General features: G+C 62.3%; 1 protein-coding gene across 1 annotated transcript in view; it reads left to right on the top strand.

Moving 5' to 3' along the window:
* Positions 1-22684, top strand: part of LOC131398817 (SCO-spondin-like) — a 54094-nt gene that overhangs the window by 21248 nt on the left and 10162 nt on the right. The window contains exons 45-83 of the mRNA XM_058532623.1: positions 48-105; positions 1294-1470; positions 1778-1921; positions 2832-2833; positions 3022-3241; positions 3326-3490; positions 4226-4405; positions 4524-4646; positions 4790-4919; positions 5023-5148; positions 5365-5456; positions 6343-6516; positions 6867-7031; positions 7364-7616; positions 8619-8665; positions 8822-8992; positions 9293-9424; positions 9658-9803; positions 11127-11221; positions 11913-11965; positions 12167-12373; positions 12490-12660; positions 12784-12863; positions 13957-14126; positions 15051-15097; positions 15212-15403; positions 15488-15655; positions 15914-16114; positions 16448-16544; positions 16650-16849; positions 17190-17356; positions 18453-18613; positions 18804-19027; positions 19644-19685; positions 19870-20025; positions 20541-20750; positions 20918-21085; positions 21940-22071; positions 22197-22443. Of these exons, the coding sequence (XP_058388606.1) occupies positions 48-105; positions 1294-1470; positions 1778-1921; positions 2832-2833; positions 3022-3241; positions 3326-3490; positions 4226-4405; positions 4524-4646; positions 4790-4919; positions 5023-5148; positions 5365-5456; positions 6343-6516; positions 6867-7031; positions 7364-7616; positions 8619-8665; positions 8822-8992; positions 9293-9424; positions 9658-9803; positions 11127-11221; positions 11913-11965; positions 12167-12373; positions 12490-12660; positions 12784-12863; positions 13957-14126; positions 15051-15097; positions 15212-15403; positions 15488-15655; positions 15914-16114; positions 16448-16544; positions 16650-16849; positions 17190-17356; positions 18453-18613; positions 18804-19027; positions 19644-19685; positions 19870-20025; positions 20541-20750; positions 20918-21085; positions 21940-22071; positions 22197-22443 (5693 nt within the window). The remainder of the gene's footprint in view (positions 1-47; positions 106-1293; positions 1471-1777; positions 1922-2831; positions 2834-3021; positions 3242-3325; positions 3491-4225; positions 4406-4523; positions 4647-4789; positions 4920-5022; positions 5149-5364; positions 5457-6342; positions 6517-6866; positions 7032-7363; positions 7617-8618; positions 8666-8821; positions 8993-9292; positions 9425-9657; positions 9804-11126; positions 11222-11912; positions 11966-12166; positions 12374-12489; positions 12661-12783; positions 12864-13956; positions 14127-15050; positions 15098-15211; positions 15404-15487; positions 15656-15913; positions 16115-16447; positions 16545-16649; positions 16850-17189; positions 17357-18452; positions 18614-18803; positions 19028-19643; positions 19686-19869; positions 20026-20540; positions 20751-20917; positions 21086-21939; positions 22072-22196; positions 22444-22684) is intronic.

A 22684-nucleotide genomic window follows, 5' to 3' on the forward strand; every position in this document is an offset into this window, starting at 1 on the left:
CCTCAGGGCCCCGGCTGCACAGGCAGCTGAGTCCTCTCACTCCGCAGGGTCTGGCAGAGCCTAAACGCTGGCATCCCGGACAGGGGTCACCCGTGCCCCCCACAGGTATGTGTACAAACCCCAGCCCCCCACCAGACCCCCAGCTCGCCTGCCTTTTACATCTCAGAGTTCAGTCTCCTGACCCTTGCCGTCCCTGGACTGAGCAGGGTTGGCTTGGTGGGGGAGACATGGTCACCGTGGACACCTTGACCAGATCCTGCCCTGCCCACCCTCCCAGATTCCACGGTGTGAGGCCCCAGGTTGGCGCCCAAGCTGAGCCTGTGCCCCGCAGCGTGGCTGCCTCCTGCAGACCCGCGCCCCTTTCCGTGGTGTTTGCTGGCGGCAGAGGTCTCTAAGCGGGCTTGGGGAGGACGGGGTCACCCCGTTAGCACGTTCCCCCTGATCTTTCACTGCACATTAGCCCGAGGAGAGCTGTCTTCAGCGAGAAGTTCCCAGCAAGGATGGGAAGGCGAGGGCTGTCAGGGCAGCCGGTGTGTCCTGGCTCTCACCTTCTCCCGCAGCAGATGTTGGGCTCGCCCACTGCCTGCCTGGGCCTCAATTTCCCCATCCTAGAGAATAGGAGGTCTTATAGACGACCTGTATGGTCCCATCCCATGAGTTCTGATGAAAGTTATTCAAGAGCCTGGCTGCCTGGGTTTCCGTGTCTTTTGTGAAAAGCAGGTGACGTAACTTGTACCGTCACGCAGGTCCGTAATACGCACCCACATGAAGAATTCTAATCTCCCTCTAAGTCTGGTTCTAGAAAAAAGGCTGTCTTTTAACTTGAGTATCTTGTCAGAAAATGAGACTCTCAAACCCTTTTTCACTGTTGCTGCTAGGAAGCTCACCACCTGTTTCTCTGAACAGCTGTAGCAATGCGCTGATCCTGAGTCTCCAGTAGTGTTTGCTTTTGCTACTAAGTATTCTCTGTTCTTTTTCTCCCTCAGTGTCTTATTTTACAGTGAGTTTGACTCAGAAGCTGCCATGTGTGTCTTCTTGGGAGTAGAGTATAAATCTCAGCTCGAAATCAAGCTTTTCCTTTGCTTTTGGTTAAAAGCTTCTATGCTTCTTGGAACCACTGAGTCCCACTTCCTTGTTGATCTGAAGCCCCTCGGAAGAGGGCTGTAGTCTGTGGTATCTGTCCTCACCCTGCACCACCCGGAAGCCTGGGACACCCTCTCTAGGGCCCGGGTGGGCTTCACCTCAGGGAGGGGGAGCTGGCGGTCCTCACCCCTCTCTCTTCTGCACCCACAGGGAAGGGGCCAGTGAGTTACGTCCCAGCCTCCGAGGCTCCTCGCCAGAGTCCTGCGGAATCCGTGCAGACCGTGACCACCCCCCTCACACCCCAGCCCAAGGCCGAGGCCCTGCAACTGGAAATGGCAGCCATGACAGTGCTCTCCCCCCACCCGATGACTCCAGTGGCCCCTGCTGGTAAGATTCCACAGCCTCCTGCCTGCAAAGCCTCTGCATCCCAGCAACTTCCCTGCGGGGGACAGAGGACCGGGGAGGTTGGCGGCTCTGCTCAAGGTCACACAGCTCAAGGTCAGGGTTTTGGTAAGACCAGGCCTGGGACCCAAGCTTCCTGACACAGTTCACTTTTCTGTTATCCCAAGAGATGCAGGAAGTGGGAGCAGACCAGAAGTCAGGAGGAGGGAGGCTGGGGCTGCTGGAGGTGACCGAGGGAGGGAGGACAGGGTAGGCTGTGTGTCCGGTCAGCTGGCTGCGGTGGTGCCCACAGGCCAGAGTGTTGCCCCGGGGCCCTTCCCACTAGTGCAGTGCGGCCCAGGCCAGGTGCCCTGCGAGGTGCTGGGCTGCGTGGACCAGGAGCAGCTGTGTGACGGGAGGGAGGACTGTCTGGACGGCTCTGATGAGAGGCACTGCGGTGAGCATGGGGCCCCACAGGCCTCCCTGGAGGGTCTGGTGTCACGTGGGTGGTGATGGCAAGAGGACTTTCAGTTTGGAGAAGTCCCTGCTCCCTGTTTATAGCTCATATGGGAAGGACCCAGGAGAGGCTTGGGGCAGCAGGGATTGGAAAGAAACTGAGTGGGTAAAACAACCAGGAATGTGTGTGTCTTGGGGATGGTGAAGAGGGGGAATGGGATAGGTCTTGGGCCCCAGCCTGCTTTATAAAACCTGTCTGACCTTTTAGGAGACTCATCTAACTATCCATTAATCCATCCATGTGTTCATCCATATATCCATCCATCCTCCCATCCATCCATCCATCCATCCATCATCCATCCACCCACCCATCCATCCGTCGTCCACCCATCCATCATCCACCCATCCATCCATCCATCCATCATCCATCCACTCACCCATCCATCTATTATCCATCCATCCATCCATTATCCATCATCTGTTCGTCCATGTATCCATTCATCCACCCATCTATCCACCCATCCATCATCCATCCACCCACCCATCCATCCATCATCCACCCATCTGCCCATCCATCCACCCATCCACCCATCCGTCCACCCATCCATCCATCATCCATCCACCCACCCATCCATCCATCATCCACCCATCCACTCATCCGTCCACCCATCCATCCATTCACCCATCCATCCATTCACCCATCCATCCATCCGTCTCTCTATTCACCTATCCATCCATCCATCAAAAGTAGATCACTGTGCTCAAAGTCTAGTTTTCCAATCAGAAGAGGAGAAATAAACTGTTAACCAATCACAGGAAGGGGCACCCCAGGGAGCACCATTCGGGAAGGCGGTACCCGAGGGTGTGAACAGTTCTTCTAGACACTCTGGCCTCTCTGGACTCTCCAAGAGCTGTTGACAAGCAGAGGGACTGTGAGAGATCCTGTGTAGACCAAAAACCCCACGATCTCACACACACATAGGACAGGGAAGCCTGCTCTAGGCGCAGGAGGCATCTGCAGGAAGGCGAGGGCAGGGCCTTGGTCAGCAAGTTCTGTCCTGCTCTTGGCCTGAGATTGAAGGGGCTCGATTTATCATCCAGCTGGAATCACTTATGTGGCTCCCTTTCTGTCCCCCTCCACGGGCAGCAGGCACTGAGCCATTCACGGTGCCCACCACCACGGCCCTGCCTGGGCTGCCGGCCTCACCAGCTCTCTGCTCCCCTAGCCAGCTGAGCTGTGGCAGTGGGGAATGCCTGCCCGCCAAGCGGCGCTGCGACCGGCACCCCGACTGCCATGATGGCTCGGATGAGGATGGCTGTGGTATGTGCCAGGCCCGGGGGCACCGCTGAGGGCCCTGCCCCTGCATGAGCCCCCTCTGAACCCGGCCCACCTGTCCCCCTGCAGTGGACTGTGGGCTGGCACCCTGGTCTGGCTGGAGCAGCTGCAGCCGTAGCTGTGGCCTGGGCCTCGCCTTCCAGCGCCGGGAGCTGCTGTGGCCTCCCCTGCCTGGGGGCAGCTGCCCACCTGACCGGCTCCGCAGCCAGCCCTGCTTCATGCAGGCCTGCCCAGGTAACCAGCATCCCAGGCCCCCAGGCCTCCTCAGCCCCAGGTGGGACGCCTGGGGTGGGTTCCCATCTGAGACCCACACCAGGGAGAAGCCCCTGCTCTCCTTTGGCACCCTGGTGTCCAGGCTCCTCTCCGGGACTCTAGGAGGACAGCCCCCTCTGATGTCACAGCCTCGCACCTCCAAAGGCCTCGTCAGGAAGCCTGCTCCCCAGTCCTTCCCTTTCCCTGCCTGAGTGGCCCTGGATGGGTCCCTAACCTCCTGGAGCATGGAAACTGGAGCAGCAGCCGCTCCCACCTCAGATGAGGGTGTTAATGGGCTGTGCCACTTATCCTGGGCTCTGAGCAGAAGGCCTTGTAGCCCTTTTGTTCTATGGATCCAAGAGAGTCGCCCCCACCCTGCCTCTGCCTTCCAGAGAGGGGCTGCCCGCACCGGGGTCTCTCTAGCCCCTGCATCTGACCTCCTAACCCAGCTTCTGTCTGCTGCCACCAGGGGGCGCCCTGCTCCAGGATTCCCACTGTTCCAGCCCCTTTCCAGGCGCTAGAGCCATTCTTTATCCTGGGAGGCATCTAGAGAGCTTTCCTAGGGGAGGTTTCCTGGGACAGGAGAGGAAGCTGTGGAGTCTCCGGGGTGCTAGCAGCTGTCCAGGCTCCTCTCTGCTCTGCAGCCCCACTGTCTCTAGCAAGGTCCACATCTCCTGGGGCTCACGTGGTCCACACCCGTTCTTCCTCCCCCTGCAGTGGCTGGGGCGTGGGCTGTGTGGGGGGCCTGGGGGCGCTGCAGCGTCTCCTGTGGAGGTGGCCATCGGAGTCGTCGGAGGAGCTGTGTGGACCCCCCGCCCAAGAATGGTGGCGCCCCCTGTCCTGGGGCCTCCCAAGAGAGAGCACCCTGCGGCTTGCAGCCCTGCACAGGGGGCACAGGTAGCCAAGCTGGGCGGGGCAGGGGCATCCAAGGGTGGAGCCCCGTGGGGGTGGGGCTGTTGAAGAGAGTTTCTGGGCCTCCCGGTGCCCACCCCGCCTGGTGCCCATCTCCCTGCAGACTGTGGGCTGGGCCGTGTGCACGTTAGTGCTGAGTTGTGCCAGAAGGGGCTGGTGCCCCCATGCCCACCCTCCTGCCTGGATCCCGAGGCCAACAGAAGCTGCAGTGGACGCTGTCTGGAGGGTGAGGCAGACCCAGAGAGCAGGGCTGCTGTGGACAGAGCCCTCGGGGGGAGTGTGGGGTGCCCATCAGTCCTCAGTCTCCAGCCTCCCCTCCCTGCTGCCCCCTACACTTGGGACTGAGTGCCCTCCTCCCCCACACCCCAGGATGCCGCTGCCCCCCTGGGCTCCTCCTCCACGACAGTCGCTGCCTGCCCCTCTCCCAGTGCCCCTGCCTTGTGGGCGAAGAGCTGAAGCAGCCAGGGGTGCCCTTCCTCCTGGACAACTGCAGCCAGTGGTGAGGGCATCTGCTTCCACGGGGAGGGCCTGAGTCAGGGGACGGTCCCCTCCCACCCCACCCTCCCCAGGCCTGACCTCCTCGGCCTCTCCCTCCTCTGCAGCACCTGTGAGAAGGGCGTGCTGCTGTGTGAATCAGGGGGCTGCCCTGTGCCCTGCGGCTGGTCAGCCTGGTCCTCCTGGGGTCCCTGCGACCGCTCCTGTGGCTCTGGAGTGAGGGCCAGGTTCAGGTGTGCAGGACAGAGCCAGCGAGGGAGGGAAAGGAAAATGGGAGAAGGAAGGGAAGGGGTGTGGTGGAGGGAGAGAGCCAGCTGAGCTGGGCCGGTGCTGGTGGGAGGCAAGGAGCCTGCGCGGGAGAGGGTGGTGGTTGAGGACAGAAGGAAGAAGAGGGCAGGAGTGAGGGGCAGAGAGAGGAGAGTGGATGCCGAGTCTGCCTCTCTCCCCAGGTCTCCCTCCAACCCTCCAGCCGCCTCTGGCGGTGCCCCGTGTGAAGGCGACAGGCAGGAGGTGCAGGCCTGCCACACGGAGTGCGGGACAGGTATGGCCAGGAGCTGGGAGGCAGGAGCCCGCTACCCCTCCCAGGGTCGGCCTTGCTCCCCCCATCCCTGCCCTAGGAACACGGTGGGCTCGGCCATGGTCACTCTGCATGAGTGGTCAGTGAAGCCTCCCCATCCAAGAGGCAGCCCTGGACCAAGCCTTGATGCCCGGGGCTTTGACGAGGAGCAGACGGAGGGGAGGCCTGGGCCCAGGCGGCATCCTCCTCCCACAGAGGCAGCCCAGGAGCCCTGGCCCGGGCGGGCAGGGTATCTGAGAGCAGGGCGAGGGGGCAGGCTGAAGCCGCTGGCTGTGCGTGTGGGGCTGGGGGAGGCGGTCAGGAGCGCCTAGACAGACAAAGGTGCCTAGACTGGCTCCTTCTTTCCGCTGCGCGGGGATGGGGCGGAGGAGAGAACAGGAGAGTTCGGGGTGCAGGTGTGGGTCCAGGGGTCTGGGCCAGGCTCTTGCAGCAGGAGAAGGAGGGAGGGACCAGTGATGCATGGCTGCTGCTGCACTGATAGGTGTCCGAGGGGTCTCTGGGGTTTCCAGCTTTGAAGCTGAGTGAAGGCCAGTTGTTTAGAAAGCTCTGAAAGACTTGGTCTGGGGGAAAATGTGAGGATGGGTAGTGGACCTGTTGAGGTGCAGGTACGCCCACGGATGGAGGTGGGGACGAGTTGGAGCTGGGCTCAGGGAGGCTCTGCTCTGAAAGTGAGACCTGGGCCCGACAGTGGGGGTCCCAGAGGGGCAGAAGCTGCGCCCGAGCCCAGGGAGGCACTCCCTATCCTCATGGGGCCTTCTCTGGCCCCCATAGCCTCTCAGACCTGACCCGGGTGCCCCAGGCCTCCCCAACCCTGCCAGGACCCCTACAGTAGGCTGCCCTTCCCCTGCAGAGGCACTGGGCTGGACGCCCTGGGCACCCTGGTCCTCCTGCTCCCTGAGCTGTCTCGTCCCTGGAGGGGGCCCCGGCTGGCGCAGTCGATCCCGGCTCTGCCCCAGCCCCAGGAACACGTCCTGCCCAGGAGAGGCCACCCAGGAGGAACCCTGCAGCCCCGCTGTGTGCCCAGGTATGCTCCCCTCTCCCTGGGGTTGCCTGGGCACTGGGGTGGGTGAGGAGCACAGGATAAGAATGTCCTGTTAGGCAGGTTCTCAACACTGGGGCAGGGAGGGGGCAAACCTGGCTATTGTCCCAAGCTTCTCCCCATCTAGCCATCCCCCCAGGAAGCCCAGCCCATGACTAACAGGGTGGGCCTGGCCTGAAGGAGTGTTTGGGACAGCCCAGGAGGTGTGGATGTTGGTGGGGGCTGAAGCTACAGTTAAGACCCTGCACGCCGCACAGCTCTGACCCCTCCCACACCCCATCCCCTGCCCGTGTCCTTGCCGTGTCCGTGACAGTCGACTCGGGTCTTCCTGACAGTGCCAAGTGTGTGGGGTCTGTGGGCCCCCTGGTCCACCTGCTCAGCCCCCTGTGATGGAGGCATCCAGACACGTGGGCGCAGCTGCTCTGGCTCGGCTCCTGGGGACCCCGAGTGCCAAGGACCCCACAGCCAGACCAGGGACTGCAACACGCAGCCCTGCACAGGTGCCACCCCCACTCCCATTCTCCAGCTACCATGTCCAGCCAGCCCCTGGGGATTTTGACCCCCAGCCCCCACCTCCACACATCACTGACCTCTGGCTCCAGGAGGGGCCATGCCTTGAACTAAGACGGATTTTGCCAGATTTCCTGTGTCTCCTTCAGCTCCCGCCCCCTGGGGACCAGGCACTGGCTGTGGCCTGAGGGAGGGGGCTTCCTCTGGCTTCTCAGTCCTGCTGACAGGCTGCCACCCAGCCACCTGCATGCAAGTTCCCTTCTGTCCCTCCATCTCCCTGCCCTTCCCTCTTATCCCTGAGATCCGCTGTTTTCCTGTCCAGCTCAGTGCCCAGGAGACATGGTGTTCCGCTCAGCGGAGCAGTGCCGCCAGGAGGGGGGCCCGTGCCCTCGGCTGTGCCTGGCACAGGGCCCTGGGGTGGAGTGCACGGCCTTCTGTGCGCCCGGCTGCACCTGCCCCCCTGGCCTCTTCCTGCACAACGCCAGCTGCCTGCCCCACAGTCAGTGCCCCTGCCAGCTGCACGGGCAGCTTTACGCGCCAGGAGCAGTGGCTCAGTTGGACTCCTGCAACAACTGGTAGGCCCCCAGCACGGGGGTGAGGGTGGGGAGGGTGGGAGAGGGGCTTGGTGGCTCCAGAGGTGGGCAGGCATGGACTCATATACACGGTGGGGGGCGTGGTGGCAGTTCATTATGGTGCCAGGCATGGGCAGAGGGAGTGCTGAAGGCAATGGGATAAGCCTGGCCTCGAGGGCTGGGCGTTGGTGAGGAACTGACATTTGACTTATGGGAAGACTGAGGCTGAGAGAGGTGAGGGATGGAACTAGCGCCTGGAGAGGGGCTTCGAACCACTCCTCCAGTTACCTCTGTTTCTCTTTCCTGAATATAACCCCCTACCTGGAGCCGCTAATTTCTGCTCAGAAACCTTAAAGCGCCCAACACTCAAGCTGACACCAGACCCTGCCAGCAGGGGGCGCACTAACCCCTTTCCCTCTTTGTCCGTTTCTTTCATTTCATTTTCTCAATCTTTTTCTTTTCTATCCCCAGCGCCTCCTCCAATTCCCTGCTTCATTCTTCCTCTTCCCCCACCTCCTTCTCTTTTGCTTTTTCTCTCTTGGATTCTTTTTCTGGAACTTCCATGTATTTGACAAGTGGGTTTTAAAGCACTTGTTGGAGAAAAGAGGGAAGAAAGCGCAGCGTCCTCCTTCCCAGGAGACGCAAGCTGGGGTCTGCTCTTCCTAAGTCGCTCTGACCTGGCCCTGAAGAGTTGCTCAGAGTCATTTCAGTGCAGTGTTTAATGCACACAAATGGAATAAAAAGTGTGAAGCGGCGACTCCTTGATAAAACCGCGGGACAAAGGGCAGCAGGGTGCCTGGGCGTTGGGGGTCACAGAGGGTAGAGCTCTCACCTGGTGAGAATCCTGGGGCACGACATGAACTTCGCGTGGCACAAGCGACAACTTGCCTTACTTGCCAGACCCTCAGGGTTCTCTTCTGTGTGGTGGACGCGGTGGTCCTGGCCACTTCCCCCTAGGGACAGTGCTCCAAGGGGCAGGGGCTGATTGTGGCTCTCTCTCTGTAGCACCTGCATCTCTGGCGAGATGGTGTGCACCTCGGAGCCCTGCCCAGGTACCGCTGGTGCCCAGGAAATCGGCAGTGTGGGCTGCTGGCCCCTTCAGAGATCCACCCTGGGGGTGTCGGTGGTGCCTCGGGGAAGTTGGGGTCAGGGGTGACTTGACCTGGTCTCACACATACTGTGCTTCTCCCCTGACACTCACCCTGCAGTGGCCTGTGGCTGGAGCCCCTGGACCCCGTGGACTTTCTGCAGCCGCAGCTGCAACGTGGGCATTCGGCGGCGCTTCCGGGCGGGCACTGCACCCCCGGCTGCCTTCGGGGGGGCTGTCTGCCAGGGCCCCAACATGGAGGCCAAATTCTGTAGCTTGCGGCCATGTCAAGGTGAGAGCAAGGTCCTCAGAACCCTCCAGAAAGGAGCCAACACTCCAAGTCCCTCCCCCGGGACCCCGAGAGAGGTCCAAGGGCTTTCCCTAAGAGTTGCCACGAAGATGTGGTCCCCAGAGCACCCTAAGAGGGGTCATCCCTGGAGGCCAGCCTTGTTCCAGTGAATTCTCCCGAGGTGTGACGCTGCGTTGTCTGTGGTCCAGGGGGAGGAGTGACTGAGTGTCTGGGTGGGAGGAGGAGGAGGAGACGTGCTGGGTGTGGGGGACAGGGCTGCAGTGACCTGGGTGCCACCCCCAGGTACTGGTGGGGAGTGGAGTCCCTGGTCTCCATGCTCCGTGCCCTGCGGTGGTGGCTACCGGAACCGCACCCGAGGTAGTGGCCCGCACAGCCCGATGGACTTCTCCACCTGTGGCCTGCAGCCCTGTGCAGGTGAGGACTGCCCTGGGGACCTACCTTCTCCACCGCGCCTGTTCTCAGTTCTCATCTGCACCTGACCCAGGGGCTGGTCAGCCCCTCCCTGTCACCCCGGGGACCCCCTCTGTGAGCTCCTGTGCAGCCCCACGACCTACCCAGCCACTCCTGGAGCTGATGCCTCTCCAGGGTTGGGAGCCCCAGGAGAATTGAGTGCACCTGGGCTGGGCTGTCAATTTCTTTGTCCCCAGGGCCCGTGCCTGGCATGTGTCCCAGGGGCAAGCGGTGGCTGGACTGTGCCCAGGGCCCTGCTTCCTGTGCAGAGCTCAGCGCTCCTCAAGGGACTAACCAGACCTGCCACCCCGGCTGCTACTGCCCTTCCAGAATGCTCCTGCTGGTGAGTGTCCTCCCTGCCTGGCCTCTTCTGGGCCTGGGGACCCTGGTGGCAAGGAAGGGACAAGCAGGGCCTGGGCAGAGGCAGAGCCAAAGGTACGGGGCTGGAGACAGGGAGACGCTGCAGAATCGAGGACAGGGCAGTGACCTCGGGGGTCAGGCTCAGCTCTGCTGGCAGCAGCAGGGGACCCTGGGTGAGTCACATTCGTGTCTCCTCAGGCCTCTGTGGTCTGGTTTGTGAAATGGTGATAGGTCTAGAAAGTCTTTATGATTCCTGCCTGCTTGAGCACTCTGTCCTCTTGTGTTATCACCAGTTATTTATCGAGCACCTACTGTATGCTCAGTCTTGGGCTAGGCTACACTGTAGGGAAAGAGCAGGCTCTGCTCTCAAGAAGCCTCCAGTCTGGGGAGACCAGACCCAGAGCCTCTAGAATGAAGACAGGACTATCCGATGCACAGGAAGTGAGCTCTGCACGTTGTGGAGCATGTGGTACAGACTGGCGGGGGCTGGGTCAGTCATGGTGGGCTTCCTGGAGGATGTGGACCTGACTTGACTGTCAGAGACTGGAGGACGTGGAGAGCAGGGAGGTGGCCACTCCATTTGGGGGGTGGTGGGAACCAAGGCTGGGAAATGAGGCCAGCTGGGTGGAGTTTGGACAAAAGCTTGTGGGGTAGTGGGGAGGGCTTACAGAGGTGCTGCTGGACCATGGGTGTGGTTAAGGGACAGACTCCCATCAGGTCTGGGTTCAAACCAGGACCTTCCACTGGTAGCTCTGTGACCTCAGGCTGAGGACTCTTATGCCTCAGTGTCTTCGTTTGTAAAATCGGGGTCATAAAATCGGGGTCATAAGGTGCGCCTGTAAGTCTGTAAGACGGTAAAGTGTTTTCCAGGGCCTGGCCTGCAAACCTCAGTACATTTGACTTTGAATCATGCTGCTGGATGGCTGTTTTATTAAAATTTGAGACACTAGCGACTTCTTTCCAAACTCCCTGTGCACATAGTTTTGTCTGGTTTTATTTTGTTGATGAAAATGTGGGGTTTTTTTACATCATTGCCATGTGAATTGCACATTTCCTATTTTGTTAGTTGATTTCAGGGACATTGCACAGTTCAGTCTCACGTCCTGTGATTGGAGATGGTCTTTTTCTCTCAGAAATTGGGGGGTCCGTGCCCTCTCCACATGGTCCCTGCGGCTGATGGGGTGTGTTTCCCGATGTTGAGGAGTTGCTGTTTGAGGGTGTGAGCCTGAGAAGGGGGTGCTGAGCTCTGACCAGGGGAGCAGGCCAGGCCAGAAACCCGAAGATGACAGAAGGCTTTTGATTCCAGAACAATGTGTGTGTGCCCACCCAGGACTGCCCCTGTGTCCACGGGGGGCACCTCCACCCCCCAGGCAGCGCTGTGCTTCGTCCGTGTGAGAACTGGTGAGACCCCACTTCCAACACAGTGGCCCCATGACCCCTAAGGACCCTGCTGTTCCTCCTCCGCGGCAGGCAGGAACGTTGGCCTCTAGGGGGCCATGGAGACGCCCCTTCCACCATGGGCACAGCCAGCCAGCTCTCTGAGGCCAAGCCTGCTTGCCCCCTTGCCCATGCCATCCCGACCAATCTTCTCTCTTCCCACCTGTCTCAGTCTGCGGGGGCTGCTGCAGCAACACTGCAGACTGGGTGGCTTGAACACGAAGTTTATCTTCCCACAGTTCTGGAGACTAGTAATCCAAGATGAAGTGTCGGCAGGGTTGGTTCCCCCGAGGGCTGTGAGGGAGAATCTGTGCCAGGCCCCTCTACCCTTCTGGTGTTGTTGGCAACCCTTGGCACTGCTGGGCTTGTCGCTGCATCCCTCCAGTCTGTATCCATGTGGCCGTCCTCTCCTTGTGTCTTCCCGTCATCTTCCTCGTGCAAGTCTGTCTCTGTGTCCACGTTTCCCCTTTGTCATATTGGATTCGGGTCACCCTAATGACCCTGTTTTAACTTGATCACCTCTGTGAAGACCCTCTCTCCAAATAAGGTCACATTCTGCAGTCACGTTCACATATGTTCAGACTCCAACATAAGAATTTGAGGGGACACGATTCAGCCTGTAGCAGCTCGCTGACCTCTGCGGCTCCCCTTCCAGCTCCTGTGTCTCTGGGCTGATCACCAACTGCACCTCCTGGCCTTGTGCGGAGGGTGAGAAGGGGCTACTCCAGACGCCCCCTGTACACTCCCTGTCACCGCAGTGGGCCTGTGCAGGGGCTGGGGAAAGCCCTCGGGAGAGGTGGGGGCAGGGAGGAGGGGCACCCCGTCCTTGTGCATCATCTCTGCCAGCTGGCCCCTCCAGCCTGCGCTTGCTCTGTCCTCTCTCCACCTCCCTCTCCTGTGCACACTCAGGTCAGCCCACGTGGTCGCCCTGGACCCCCTGGAGCGAGTGCTCGGCCTCCTGTGGCCCTGCCCGACGCCACCGGCACCGCTTCTGCACCAGGCCCCCTGGCGTGGTGCCATCCAGCGAGGTGCTGCTGCCCCCACCGGCCTCAGCCACGCCTCTTTGCCCAGGCCCCGAAGCTGAGGAAGAGCCCTGCCTCCTGCCAGGATGTGACCGTGAGTCCCACGGAGCCCTGGATGGGGCCCTCTGTGCCCCGTGGATACCCGCTGCCTTGCACCAGCTGCTCCCAGCCCCGGCCCAGCCCCCCCTTCTTCCTCTGCTGTCCCCTCAGGAGCTGGAGGCTGGGGTCTTTGGGGGCCCTGGTCCAGCTGTAGCCGGAGTTGTGGGGGAGGCCTGCGGAGCCGGACCCGAGCCTGTGACCAGCCGCCACCCCAGGGCCTGGGCGATTACTGCGAGGGGCCTCGGGCCCAGGGGGAGGCCTGCCAGGCTCTGCCATGCCCAGGTACCTGCTGTGATGGGGGGTGGGAGTCAAGGAGCAGAGGCGGGAAAGCTGGAGGAAGCGTTACAGGGCGACGGGCCAGGGTGGGCGACCCACACACTCAGCCCATCCTGTCCCCTCCCCCAGTGACCAACTGCACTGCCATTCAGGGGGCCGAGTACAGCCACTGTGGCCCTCCCTGTCCACGCTCCTGTGACGACCTAGTGGTGAGTCCGGGCTCCCTCGGCATGCCCGCCTGACCTCTGCCCCAAGGGTCACTTTGTGGGAGGGCAAGGTGTGGCTTTGGGGCATGGGCCCTTCTGGCCTGGGGCAGCCCAGCACTGGTGGGGCGGTGTGGGGTCATCGCCCACCAGGCCAGCTCCCCTTGTTCCAGGGAGTGAGCCTCATCCAGCAGCCCTTGTCTCATTGCAGCAAAGATTTCTCGATTTAAACATTTTATGACAAAAATAGCATAAACACATAGGAAGGGGGAATTATTCCATTATCTCATCTTAAACACCACCAGCACTTGGGTGTACAGACCTTGACTGTGTGTGCGTGTGTGTGCGTGTGTGCCTGTACCCGTGTGTGTTTGTGTGTGTCTGTGCTCGGGTGTGTGAGCCTCTACTGAGTGCCTGCACAGGACCATGGAGAGGGACAGAAGCAAACACAGACTCTGTCCCTGTCCTGTGGAGCCTGCATTGTGATGGGGAAACAGATCCTGACCAAAGATGCTGAGAGCTGTGGAGAAGGGATGGTGCTGTGGGGTCCTGCGTGGGGCCCTCGTGGGGCCCTGTCTAAGGAGGTCGGGGAGGCTCCTCACAGAGAGAGGGAGGAGGAAGGGGTGGTGCCTGGATCCCAGTCTCCCCAAGAGGATCCAGCTCCTTCCCAAATGGCCTTGCCTCCCGCCAGCCATTTGGTCCCCTCTGCCTAACTTCTGGGGAGGTCTGGGAGATAGCCAGGTTCCCCACTGAACTCTCCGTGGGGCTCACATTTGGAGAACACTCCCACCAGGGAAGCTCCTCACAGGCTCTCCTCTCCCTTGCCTCTCCTCCCCTGGGGAGGGGCCAAGGCAGAAACTCCATGGAAACTCCAAGAAGGGCTTGTTACCTTCGCTGCCTTTCTTAACAAAGCTTCGAGGCATAAACTGTGTCTAGAACATAATGACCATGAACTGGAGCGTCGCACTTTCTCCCTTCCGCCCTTCAAGCCTCCTTCTTCATCTTCCCTCCTGTGACTGCACTGACTCCCAAGGCAGCCTCTCCCCGCCCCCATAGGCCCTGTTTTCTGCTGACCAGAACCCCCTCTTACTGTCCCCAGCACTGTGTGTGGCACTGCCAGCCCGGCTGTTACTGCCCCCCGGGCCAGGTGCTTAGTGCTGACGGGGCCATCTGCGTGCAGCCTGGCCACTGCAGCTGCTTGGACCTGCTGACCGGGGAGCGGCACCGTCCGGGCACTCAGCTGGCGAGGCCGGACGGCTGCAATTACTGGTGAGGCAGGGACGCGGGCAGGATGCAGGTGCAGGGGTGAGGGCAGGGCATGGGCAGGATGCAGGTGCAGGGGTGAGGGCAGGATGCAGGTGGAGGGATGAGAGCAGGATGCAGGTGCAGGAGTGAGGGCAGGATGCAGGTGGAGGGATGAGAGCAGGATGCAGGTGCAGGGGTGAGGGCAGGATGCAGGTGGAGGGATGAGAGCAGGATGCAGGTGCAGGGGTGAGGGTGGGGCATGGGCAGGATGCAGATGCAGGGGTGAGGGCAGGATGCAGGTGCAGGGGTGAGGGCAGGGTGAGGGCAGGGCTTGGGCAGGATGGAGATGCAGGGGTGAGGGCAGGATGCAGGTGCAGGGGTGAGGGCAGGGTGTGGGCAGGATGCAGGTGGAGGGGTGAGGGCAGGGTGAGGGCAGGGACTCAGGTGCAGGGTGAAGGCAGGGCTAGCCCATTTCATACGTGGTGCACCTGAGCTCTCCTGGTCTCAGCCGATGCACATTAGACTCCCACAATCCGTGAGAAGATATGCCAGGCACCCTAACCCCTGTCTGATAGGCGAGGGAACTTAGGCGGCCAGCTCCATGGGTCTGCGCTCTGGGAGACCAAGGGCTGAGCATGTGCTCTGAGGGGGAGGTGTGACCGGTACAGTGTTTCCTCCCGCTGTCTGGCCCCAGTGGGCAGCAGACAACCTCTAATCATTCCCCAGTAGGACACACAGTCCGCGGGACACCGAGAGGGCCCTCAGTGGGACAGGGAGCAGGGTCTGGAGGCGCTAGAGAAAGGCAGGGGGCACAGACCGAGACTTCGGAGGGAGACGGGGGCCGTAGGGGTGAGGGGAAGGAAAGAGGCAGCCCAAGAGGGGTGCATGTGGCAGGCACAGGCAGGATTGAGCATGTCTCTCCCTCCTGTGCCCGCATGCCCCGCCTAGCACCTGCTCGGAGGGGAGGCTGACCTGCACAGACCTGCCTTGCCCAGGTACGTACCCAGCTCAGAGGGAGGTGAGGAGGAGTGGCCCAGGAGCACAGAGGGCTGGGACTCGGGAAAGCACAGCTCCACACTCCGTCTGTTGCCCTCCGTTGTCCCCCACAGTGCCTGGCAGCTGGTGCCCGTGGTCGGAGTGGACAGCGTGCACCCAGCCCTGCAGGGGCCAGACAAGGATCCGCTCCAGGGCCTGCACCTGCCCCGCTCCTCAGCACAAGGGGGCCCCGTGCCCTGGGGAGGCCGGGGAGGCAGGGGTCCAGCATCAGAGGGAGACCTGCCCCGACCCCACCACGTGCCCAGGTGAGGTACCCCCACTAGTCTAGTCTGCTCCAATCCCAGTAGGCTGGGCCTCCTAAGGCAGATGATTCTGTCTTCCTGGCACAGTGGACGGAGCCTGGAGCCCATGGGGACCGTGGTCTCCCTGTGACGCGTGCCTGGGGCAGTCCCATCGAAGCCGGGTGTGTAGCTGGCCCCCCACTGAGGGAGGCAGGCCCTGTCCTGGGGGCCACAGGCAGAGTCGCCCCTGCCAGGACAATTCCACGCAATGCACAGGTGAGGGCTTCCGCAGAGGTCTGGGAGGGTCCCTTGTAGGTCTGGGGAGATGCTGACTCTGACTGTTAGGCCCCCATACACATACATGTCACTGCCTTTGAGGGGCAGCCCTTGGGTCACTCACCTCGTGGCCCTGGGGCAAGTGGAAGGTCGGTGCAGGCAGTGGGTGTGGCAGGACAGCTTGTCAGCTGAGAGCTGGGATCCCTGAGGGTGGGCCCCCACTCAGCACCCACCCTCTCTGCTTCCCCCCTGCCGCAGACTGTGGGGGTGGCCAGGGGCTTCTTCCCTGTGGGCGGCCCTGCCCCCGTTCCTGCCAGGACCTGTCGCCCGGAATCGAGTGCCAGCCAGGCTCACCGGGCTGCCAGCCCAGCTGTGGGTGCCCCCCCGGGCAGCTGTCCCAGGATGGCCTTTGTGTGTCCCCTACCCACTGCCGCTGCCAGTACCAGCCTGGAGCCATGGGTCAGTGCTCCCCTCGCCCTCGCCCGCAGGTCCCCTGAGCATTGCAGTGCCCGCCTGCCTGGCCCCTGCCCCTCTGACCACAGGGCCCAACTTGGGACCACAGGACAGGCATAGGCACCCTGGCCTCCCCAACACTCCAGGCCTTAGTCTCCCCTGCATCCCACCGCATCCCTGAGCTGGTCCGGGTTGGGGCTTCCATCTCCCACATCCAGGATCCCAGGCGCTGTGGGGTGGAGTCTGGTGGGGAGGGAGGTAGAGGCAGTGGGGTAGGAGGAGGGATTGGGGAGTGCACTGAGCTATCTGGAGTCCCCACCCCAACTCCTGTGCCCTCAGGGATTCCTGAGAACCAGAGCCGGTCAGCAGGGTCTGGGCTCAGCTCCTGGGAGAGCCTGGAACCTGGAGAGATGGTGACAGGGCCGTGTGACAACTGGTGAGCCAAGAGAAGCAGGGAGGGGATGGGCTGCCAGGCTGGCAATAGGGCCCTCGGGTGGGTGGGCGGGGGCCTGTCTTCTGAAGCCCCCTTCCTTGTCCCCAGCACCTGTGTGGCGGGCATCCTGCAGTGCCAAGAGGTGCCCGGCTGCCCTGGCCCTGGGGTGTGGGGCCCCTGGGGCCCCTGGGAGGACTGCAGTGTTTCATGCGGGGGAGGGGAGCAGCTGCGCTCCCATCGCTGCGCCCGGCCCCCCTGCCCGGGGCCTGCCCGCCAGAGCCGCACCTGCCACACGCAGGTCTGCAGAGGTGAGCCCCGCCAGGCTCTGCCCTTGACACTCCGACTTAGGCTTGAGTCCCATGTCGGCCTTTGACCCTGACTCACAGGTGCCTTTTGACCACGCCAGTGATGGGCAAGTAGAGGAGGAAGTAGCCAGACTTGGGCTGTGCCAAGGGTCAGGGAGCCAGTGGGAGTGGGCGTGACGTTGTCCCTGAGGGGCACAGCCCAGGGAGGGTGTTGTCGGTATGACTGGGGGACATGGGGGTCGGGCACTGGGGTGAGTAAGAGGCAGGTGGTGAGGTGGGCATAGAAGGAGGCAGCAAGGGCAGCGAGGGCCGGAGCTGGGCACTGACGCGGGTGTTGCCTCAGAGGCAGGCTGCCCGGCTGGGCGACTGTACCGGGAGTGCCAGCCCGGCGAGGGGTGCCCCTTCTCCTGTGCCCACATCACGCGGCAGGTGGGCTGCTTCTCCGATGGCTGCGAGGAGGGCTGCCACTGCCCTGAGGGCACCTTCCAGCACGGCTTGGCCTGTGTCCAGGTCAGAACTCACCCAGCCAGGAGCCCAGGGCCCCCCCTACCTCTCAGCTCGCCACCTCTGCAGACCGTGTGGCCTCAGGATAGCTCGCCCCTTCCTCGTGGGACCCTGGGCAAGCTTTCGGGCTTGGGGGCTGTCTGAGGCCTTTGCTGCCTGTGTTGAGGGGCAGGCGGAGTTCTAGCGCTCAGAGCCGCGGGCTGAGGCGTCCCTGGTTCCCGGGGATATGGGGACATTTTCTGGGCCCCTGCTCCCCACCAGCACCTCTCCCTGGCTCCCCACTCCAGCTTGGCACCACCCCTGACCGGGGTGTGGCCAGGTGTCCCCTCTGGCTCCTCGATGCCCAGCTCCTGGCAGCAAAGGGCGGTTTCCTGCCAGGTCTCAGTGGCTCATCACAGCATTCAGGCCACGGTGGGAATCACGGGCTCTCGCTGGCCCCGTTTTCCCTTCCACACCCTTGTGAGAAAGCGTCCCCTCACCCTCACTCTGCCTGGCCCCAAACTCCTTGTCTCCCGCTGTGGGGTCCAGACGGCAGGCAGGTGCCAGCTTTGCTCTTTCTAGCCCTACAGGCGCATGGGGATTCCTTCGGACCTTAATCCTGAAGCTGGCATCCCAGTGGGCTCCCCCCAGCCAGGGTTCCAGAATGCCGTGGCCGGCAGGAACCTGAACAGCCACCTGGTCCCACCTCCTGACTTAGAGCTGAAAACATTGAGCCCCAGGGAGGGGAAGGGACACACAAAGTCACCAGACAGTTATTGGCAGAGCCAAACTCAAACTCAGGTGTTCCAACTCCCAGCTGAGGCCCTTTCCACCTCCCGGGCTCCCTCCAAGTCTCATCTTGTCAGGGCCTCTGTTGACCCCACCTGTGTCCTAGCTAAGCGCTCTATGCAGCAAAGCCGGCTGGCCCTCTCCGTCAAGCCCATAGGCCACACACCTCTCACTCTCACGTTCATACCCCTGATGCAGGTGCACAGTCCCACTTGCTCCCAGGAATGCTCTCCTGGGGCCTCACAACTCCTTCCCCCCATCCCTCCCCAACCAGGGGGACGGTGTCTCTGGCCTGGCCTGTGCGACTGCACTTTCTCCTCTGCTCCCACCCCAGGAGTGCCCCTGTGTGCTGACGGCCTCACTGCTGCAGGAGCTGGGAGCCGCCAGCGCTGACCCTGGGGCTCGCCCACCCATCCTGGGAGAGGGTGGTCAGCCCCTTGGGCCTGGAGATGAGTTGGGCTCGGGCCAGACCCTCCGCGTAGGCTGCAGCAACTGGTGAGGGGGACTATGAGGGTGGGGGAGATCTGAGGTCACAGGAGGGGGAGCATTGGTCTGCCCTCTGCCCCCACCTGGCCTGGACTAACCCCGGCTCCGTCTCCTCGCCCTTTGGGGCTGAGACTCTTGTCCCGCCCCTTCTCCCAGGGTGCGTCCTGCCCAGCCCCTCACCCTCACGCCCTGTCCCCAGCTCCTGTGCGCACGGGAAGCTGTCTTGCTCTGTGGAGGACTGCTCCAAGGCTGGTGGTGGCTTCGGTCCCTGGGGTCCATGGGACCTGTGCTCCCGCTCCTGTGGCGGGCTGGGCACCCGCACTCGCAGCCGCCAGTGTGCACACCCCACGCCCACTCCCGGCGGCCAGGGCTGCCTCGGGCCCCGCCAGGACCTCGAGTACTGCCTGAGCCCAGACTGCCCAGGTGAGGGAAGTGGGAAGGGAGAGTCTGGCTGGCTGAATCCTCTTCAGCTGGCCCTTTATCCTTTCTTGTCTCTGTCCATCCTTGTTGCTGTCTCTGGGTCTCTCTTCCTCTCATCTTCTAGCTCTGTTTTTCTCTTCTATTCGAGTACATTCCACCAACATTTCTGGAGCTCTTGCCAAATGCTGTGTGTGTGCTGAGGGCAGGGGGTAGTGAGGACCCTGACCTTGGGATCCAGGGGCTCAGATAACTCATTTCAGCATGTGGTGAGCCCTGTAGGAGGGCACATGTGCTATGGAAGATCAGGGAGATTGAGAATTCTCCTAGAGGGACAGCCTAGGAGGGCTTCCCGGAGGAGGCAGCATCTTAGGGGGTTTGAGGGATGCAAAGGACTTTGACAAGCATTGGAAGGGAAGGAATGCCAGGTGGCAGGAACAGCTTGAGCAAAGGCCTTGCTGCCATGAGAAAGTGCTGTGCCTGGAGCACGTGTGGGAGACCAAGGTGAGGGAAGGGCTAACCAGATAGGAGCAGGATTGGAGCTTGGCCACTAGCCTCGGGCTTGGTCCTGGGGCACTGCAGGCTGGGAAACGTTTCTGAGCAGGGCTTTCCTTTGGCACAGGGGCTGGAGGGTCCACAGTGGAGCCAGTGACGGGCCTTCCAGGTAGCCCAGACTCCTTGGATCCTGGCCGCCCCCCGCACCCCTCCCATGTGGCCTCCCTTTGGGAAAAGCAAGCCCAGGGCCTCTTCCCCCCACAACCCTGCTTCCTGGGAGTCCAGGAGCCTGGGGCTGACTCCCCTGGGTGTATCAGGAATATCAGGAGACACCCCTCCCTCCCCTCCCCCAGGCAGCTGGGGCCCGTGGTCCCTGTGGTCCCCCTGCTCCAGCAGCTGCACAGACCCCGCTCACCCTGCTCGGCGCAGCCGCACTCGCCTCTGCCTGGCGAACTGCACTGGGGGGGACACTTGGCAGGAGCGCCCTTGCAACCTGCCCTCCTGCACAGGTGCGCCTTCCAGTCTCGATCTCTGACCCTGACCTGTGTCTGAACCCTGACCATCACCTGTAACCCCAACATCTGCCCTTGAACAACTCATTCTAACCCCCAGCCAGTGTCTGACCCTGAAACCCCACCGTCCAATGCCCCTCAAGCAAATACCGATCTGATCTGAATCTGTGCCTCCTCTGGACCCTGGGTCCTCTTTGCCAAGCCAACGGCTGTTGGGGAGCCCTGCCAACTTCCAACAAATCCTCACTCCTGTGTGTACCAACCCCTCCCCGAAGGTCCCATCCAAATCCCTCAGCAGCCCTGTGGGGCTGGGACTACTGTCCTCTGTGGAAGGAGGGAAACGGAGGCCCAGTGGCCACAGCCACACAACAGTCAGTGTCAGATCTGGAAGGAGAACCCAAAAGTCTGGATGAGGTCACGGGGGCCCGGCGGAGAGGGAGGTCTGCACTGGAGCGGGGGCAGGTTCCGTGTGGCCAGGGCTGGCTCCAGCTCAGCTTCATCCCATCCCACAGAGCTGCCCCTGTGCTCCGGCCCCGGCTGCGTGGCCGGGAACTGTTCCTGGACTGCCTGGGCCCCATGGGAACCTTGCTCCCGAAGCTGTGGGGTGGGCCAGCAGCGCCGCCTGCGGGCATACCGTCCCCCAGGGCCTGGTGGGCACTGGTGCCCTGATATCCTTACGGCTTACCAGGAGCGCCGCTTCTGCAACCTGCGTGCTTGCCCAGGTGAGGTGGGCCAGTGAGGACCAGGGTGTGCCCTTCCCTGGCATCTGTGCCCCTCCCAGGCACCTGGCCACCTGAGTGCAGCACTTCCATCTTAGTGCATCTTGTGAAACATGGGGGCCCTCTGCCTGAGCCAGACCCCTCATGTGGCTCTTCTCTCTCCCACGCAGTGCCGGGAGGCTGGTCTCGCTGGAGCCCCTGGTCCTGGTGTGACCGGAGCTGTGGTGGGGGCCGATCCCTGAGGAGCCGCCACTGCTCCAGCCCCCCACCCAAGAACGGGGGTGCCCCCTGTGTTGGGGAGAGGCACCATGCTCGGCTCTGCAATCCCATGCCCTGTGGTATGGCAGTGGGGACAGCACATCCCTGGTGGCCTGTGCACTCTGCACAGCTGTCCCCACCCCCACCTCTAATGTCATCCCCACATCACCTTGCAACATAGATGGGGGACAGGCTGTTACCTCATTGGCCAGTTAAGGAAACTGAGACCCACAGGGGTAGATGGCGGGATCTGGGCATGGGGTAAGGCCTTCCTGTGGCCCAGGAATGAGCTGCTGGAGCCCACCCCACTGCCCATCCCCACCCCACTCACTCTCTCAGCTTTGCCCCGCCCTCCAGTGCCTGAAGAACTGCCCCGCCCTGTCAAGATTCTCAGAGAATCTGAGGGTGACAGTCATGAGGGGACCTGGTAGCTGGGATGTGGATTGAGCCAGACAGTTGTGATCCCCTGCCCCCCACCATGCCCCATGCAGCTTCAGCTTTTTCTGTTATTGGTTCTTCTGAGCTTACTGACCTCATGGACCTGGGTTACTCTAGGACCCACCCCCTCTATTAGGACATCCTCCCCCCCCCCCACATTCCCTTCTATCCCCCTGCGGATGAACACCGTGGAGCCGTATAGGTGAGAATGTTGGCTTTTAGATGCTCAAATTCAGTCCAGCTCGACAAGCATCTGTTGAGTGCCAGGCTGGGTGCTGGGAACTCACAGGTCGAGACAGAGGAATGCTCTGTCACTCAGAGTGTCCCCGTCCCGGGGTCTCGTCAAGGCCCCATGTTCCCGTAGGCACCAACCTAGGGGGAAGGATGGGGTGTGTAGCTTCATGGAGGTAGGGTGGTCCCCGATCAGGCGGCAGCGGGGGTGTCTGAGCCCTGGGGCTCAGGGGCCTCTTGACCCTGGTCCTCCCAATCTGTTCAGAGGAGGGCTGCCCAGCAGGCATGGAGGTGGTCAGCTGTGCCAACCGCTGCCCCCGCCGCTGCTCAGACCTCCAGGAGGGGATCGTGTGTCAGGACGGCCAGGCCTGCCAGCGGGGCTGCCGCTGCTCCGAGGGTAGGTGCTGCCCCGGCCTTCACCTGCCAGGGCGGCTCAGCGGGATGGCGGGTGGGGCCTGCTCAGCGGGAAGGCGGGTGGGGCCTGGAGTGCCAGCACAGCTCTGGAGGGCCGCCTCCTCACAGGCTCCCTGGAGCAGGACGGCGGCTGCGTGCCGATTGGGCACTGCGAGTGCACAGATGCCCAAGGCCACAGCTGGGCCCCGGGGAGCCAGCACCAGGAGGCCTGTAACAACTGCTCCTGCCAGGCCGGGCAGCTGTCCTGCACGGCTCAGCCCTGCCCGCCGCCCGCCCACTGCGCCTGGAGCCGCTGGTCAGCCTGGAGTCCCTGCAGCCGCTCGTGTGGGCCCCAGGGGCAGCAGAGCCGCTTCCGGTATGGGGCTGGGTCAGGCTAGGGTCTCCTGCTGCCTGGAGGCAGGTTCTCTCTCTGATACCGAGTTCCTGGATCCTGGCCCGCACCAGTGACTCTGCGCCCAGTCCATGCCCTGGCCCAGCTTTTGTCCCTGGTCATCCTTGCCTTTCCTTAGCCATCTCCACGCCCACCCTGGGTTTTCCCACAGGAGGCGGAGGAATGATGAAGCGCACGGGGCCATCTCTCACCTTCTCTGTCCCCG

Source organism: Diceros bicornis, chromosome 3 (assembly GCF_020826845.1).
Source record: "Diceros bicornis minor isolate mBicDic1 chromosome 3, mDicBic1.mat.cur, whole genome shotgun sequence".
Lineage (NCBI taxonomy): Eukaryota > Metazoa > Chordata > Mammalia > Perissodactyla > Rhinocerotidae > Diceros > Diceros bicornis.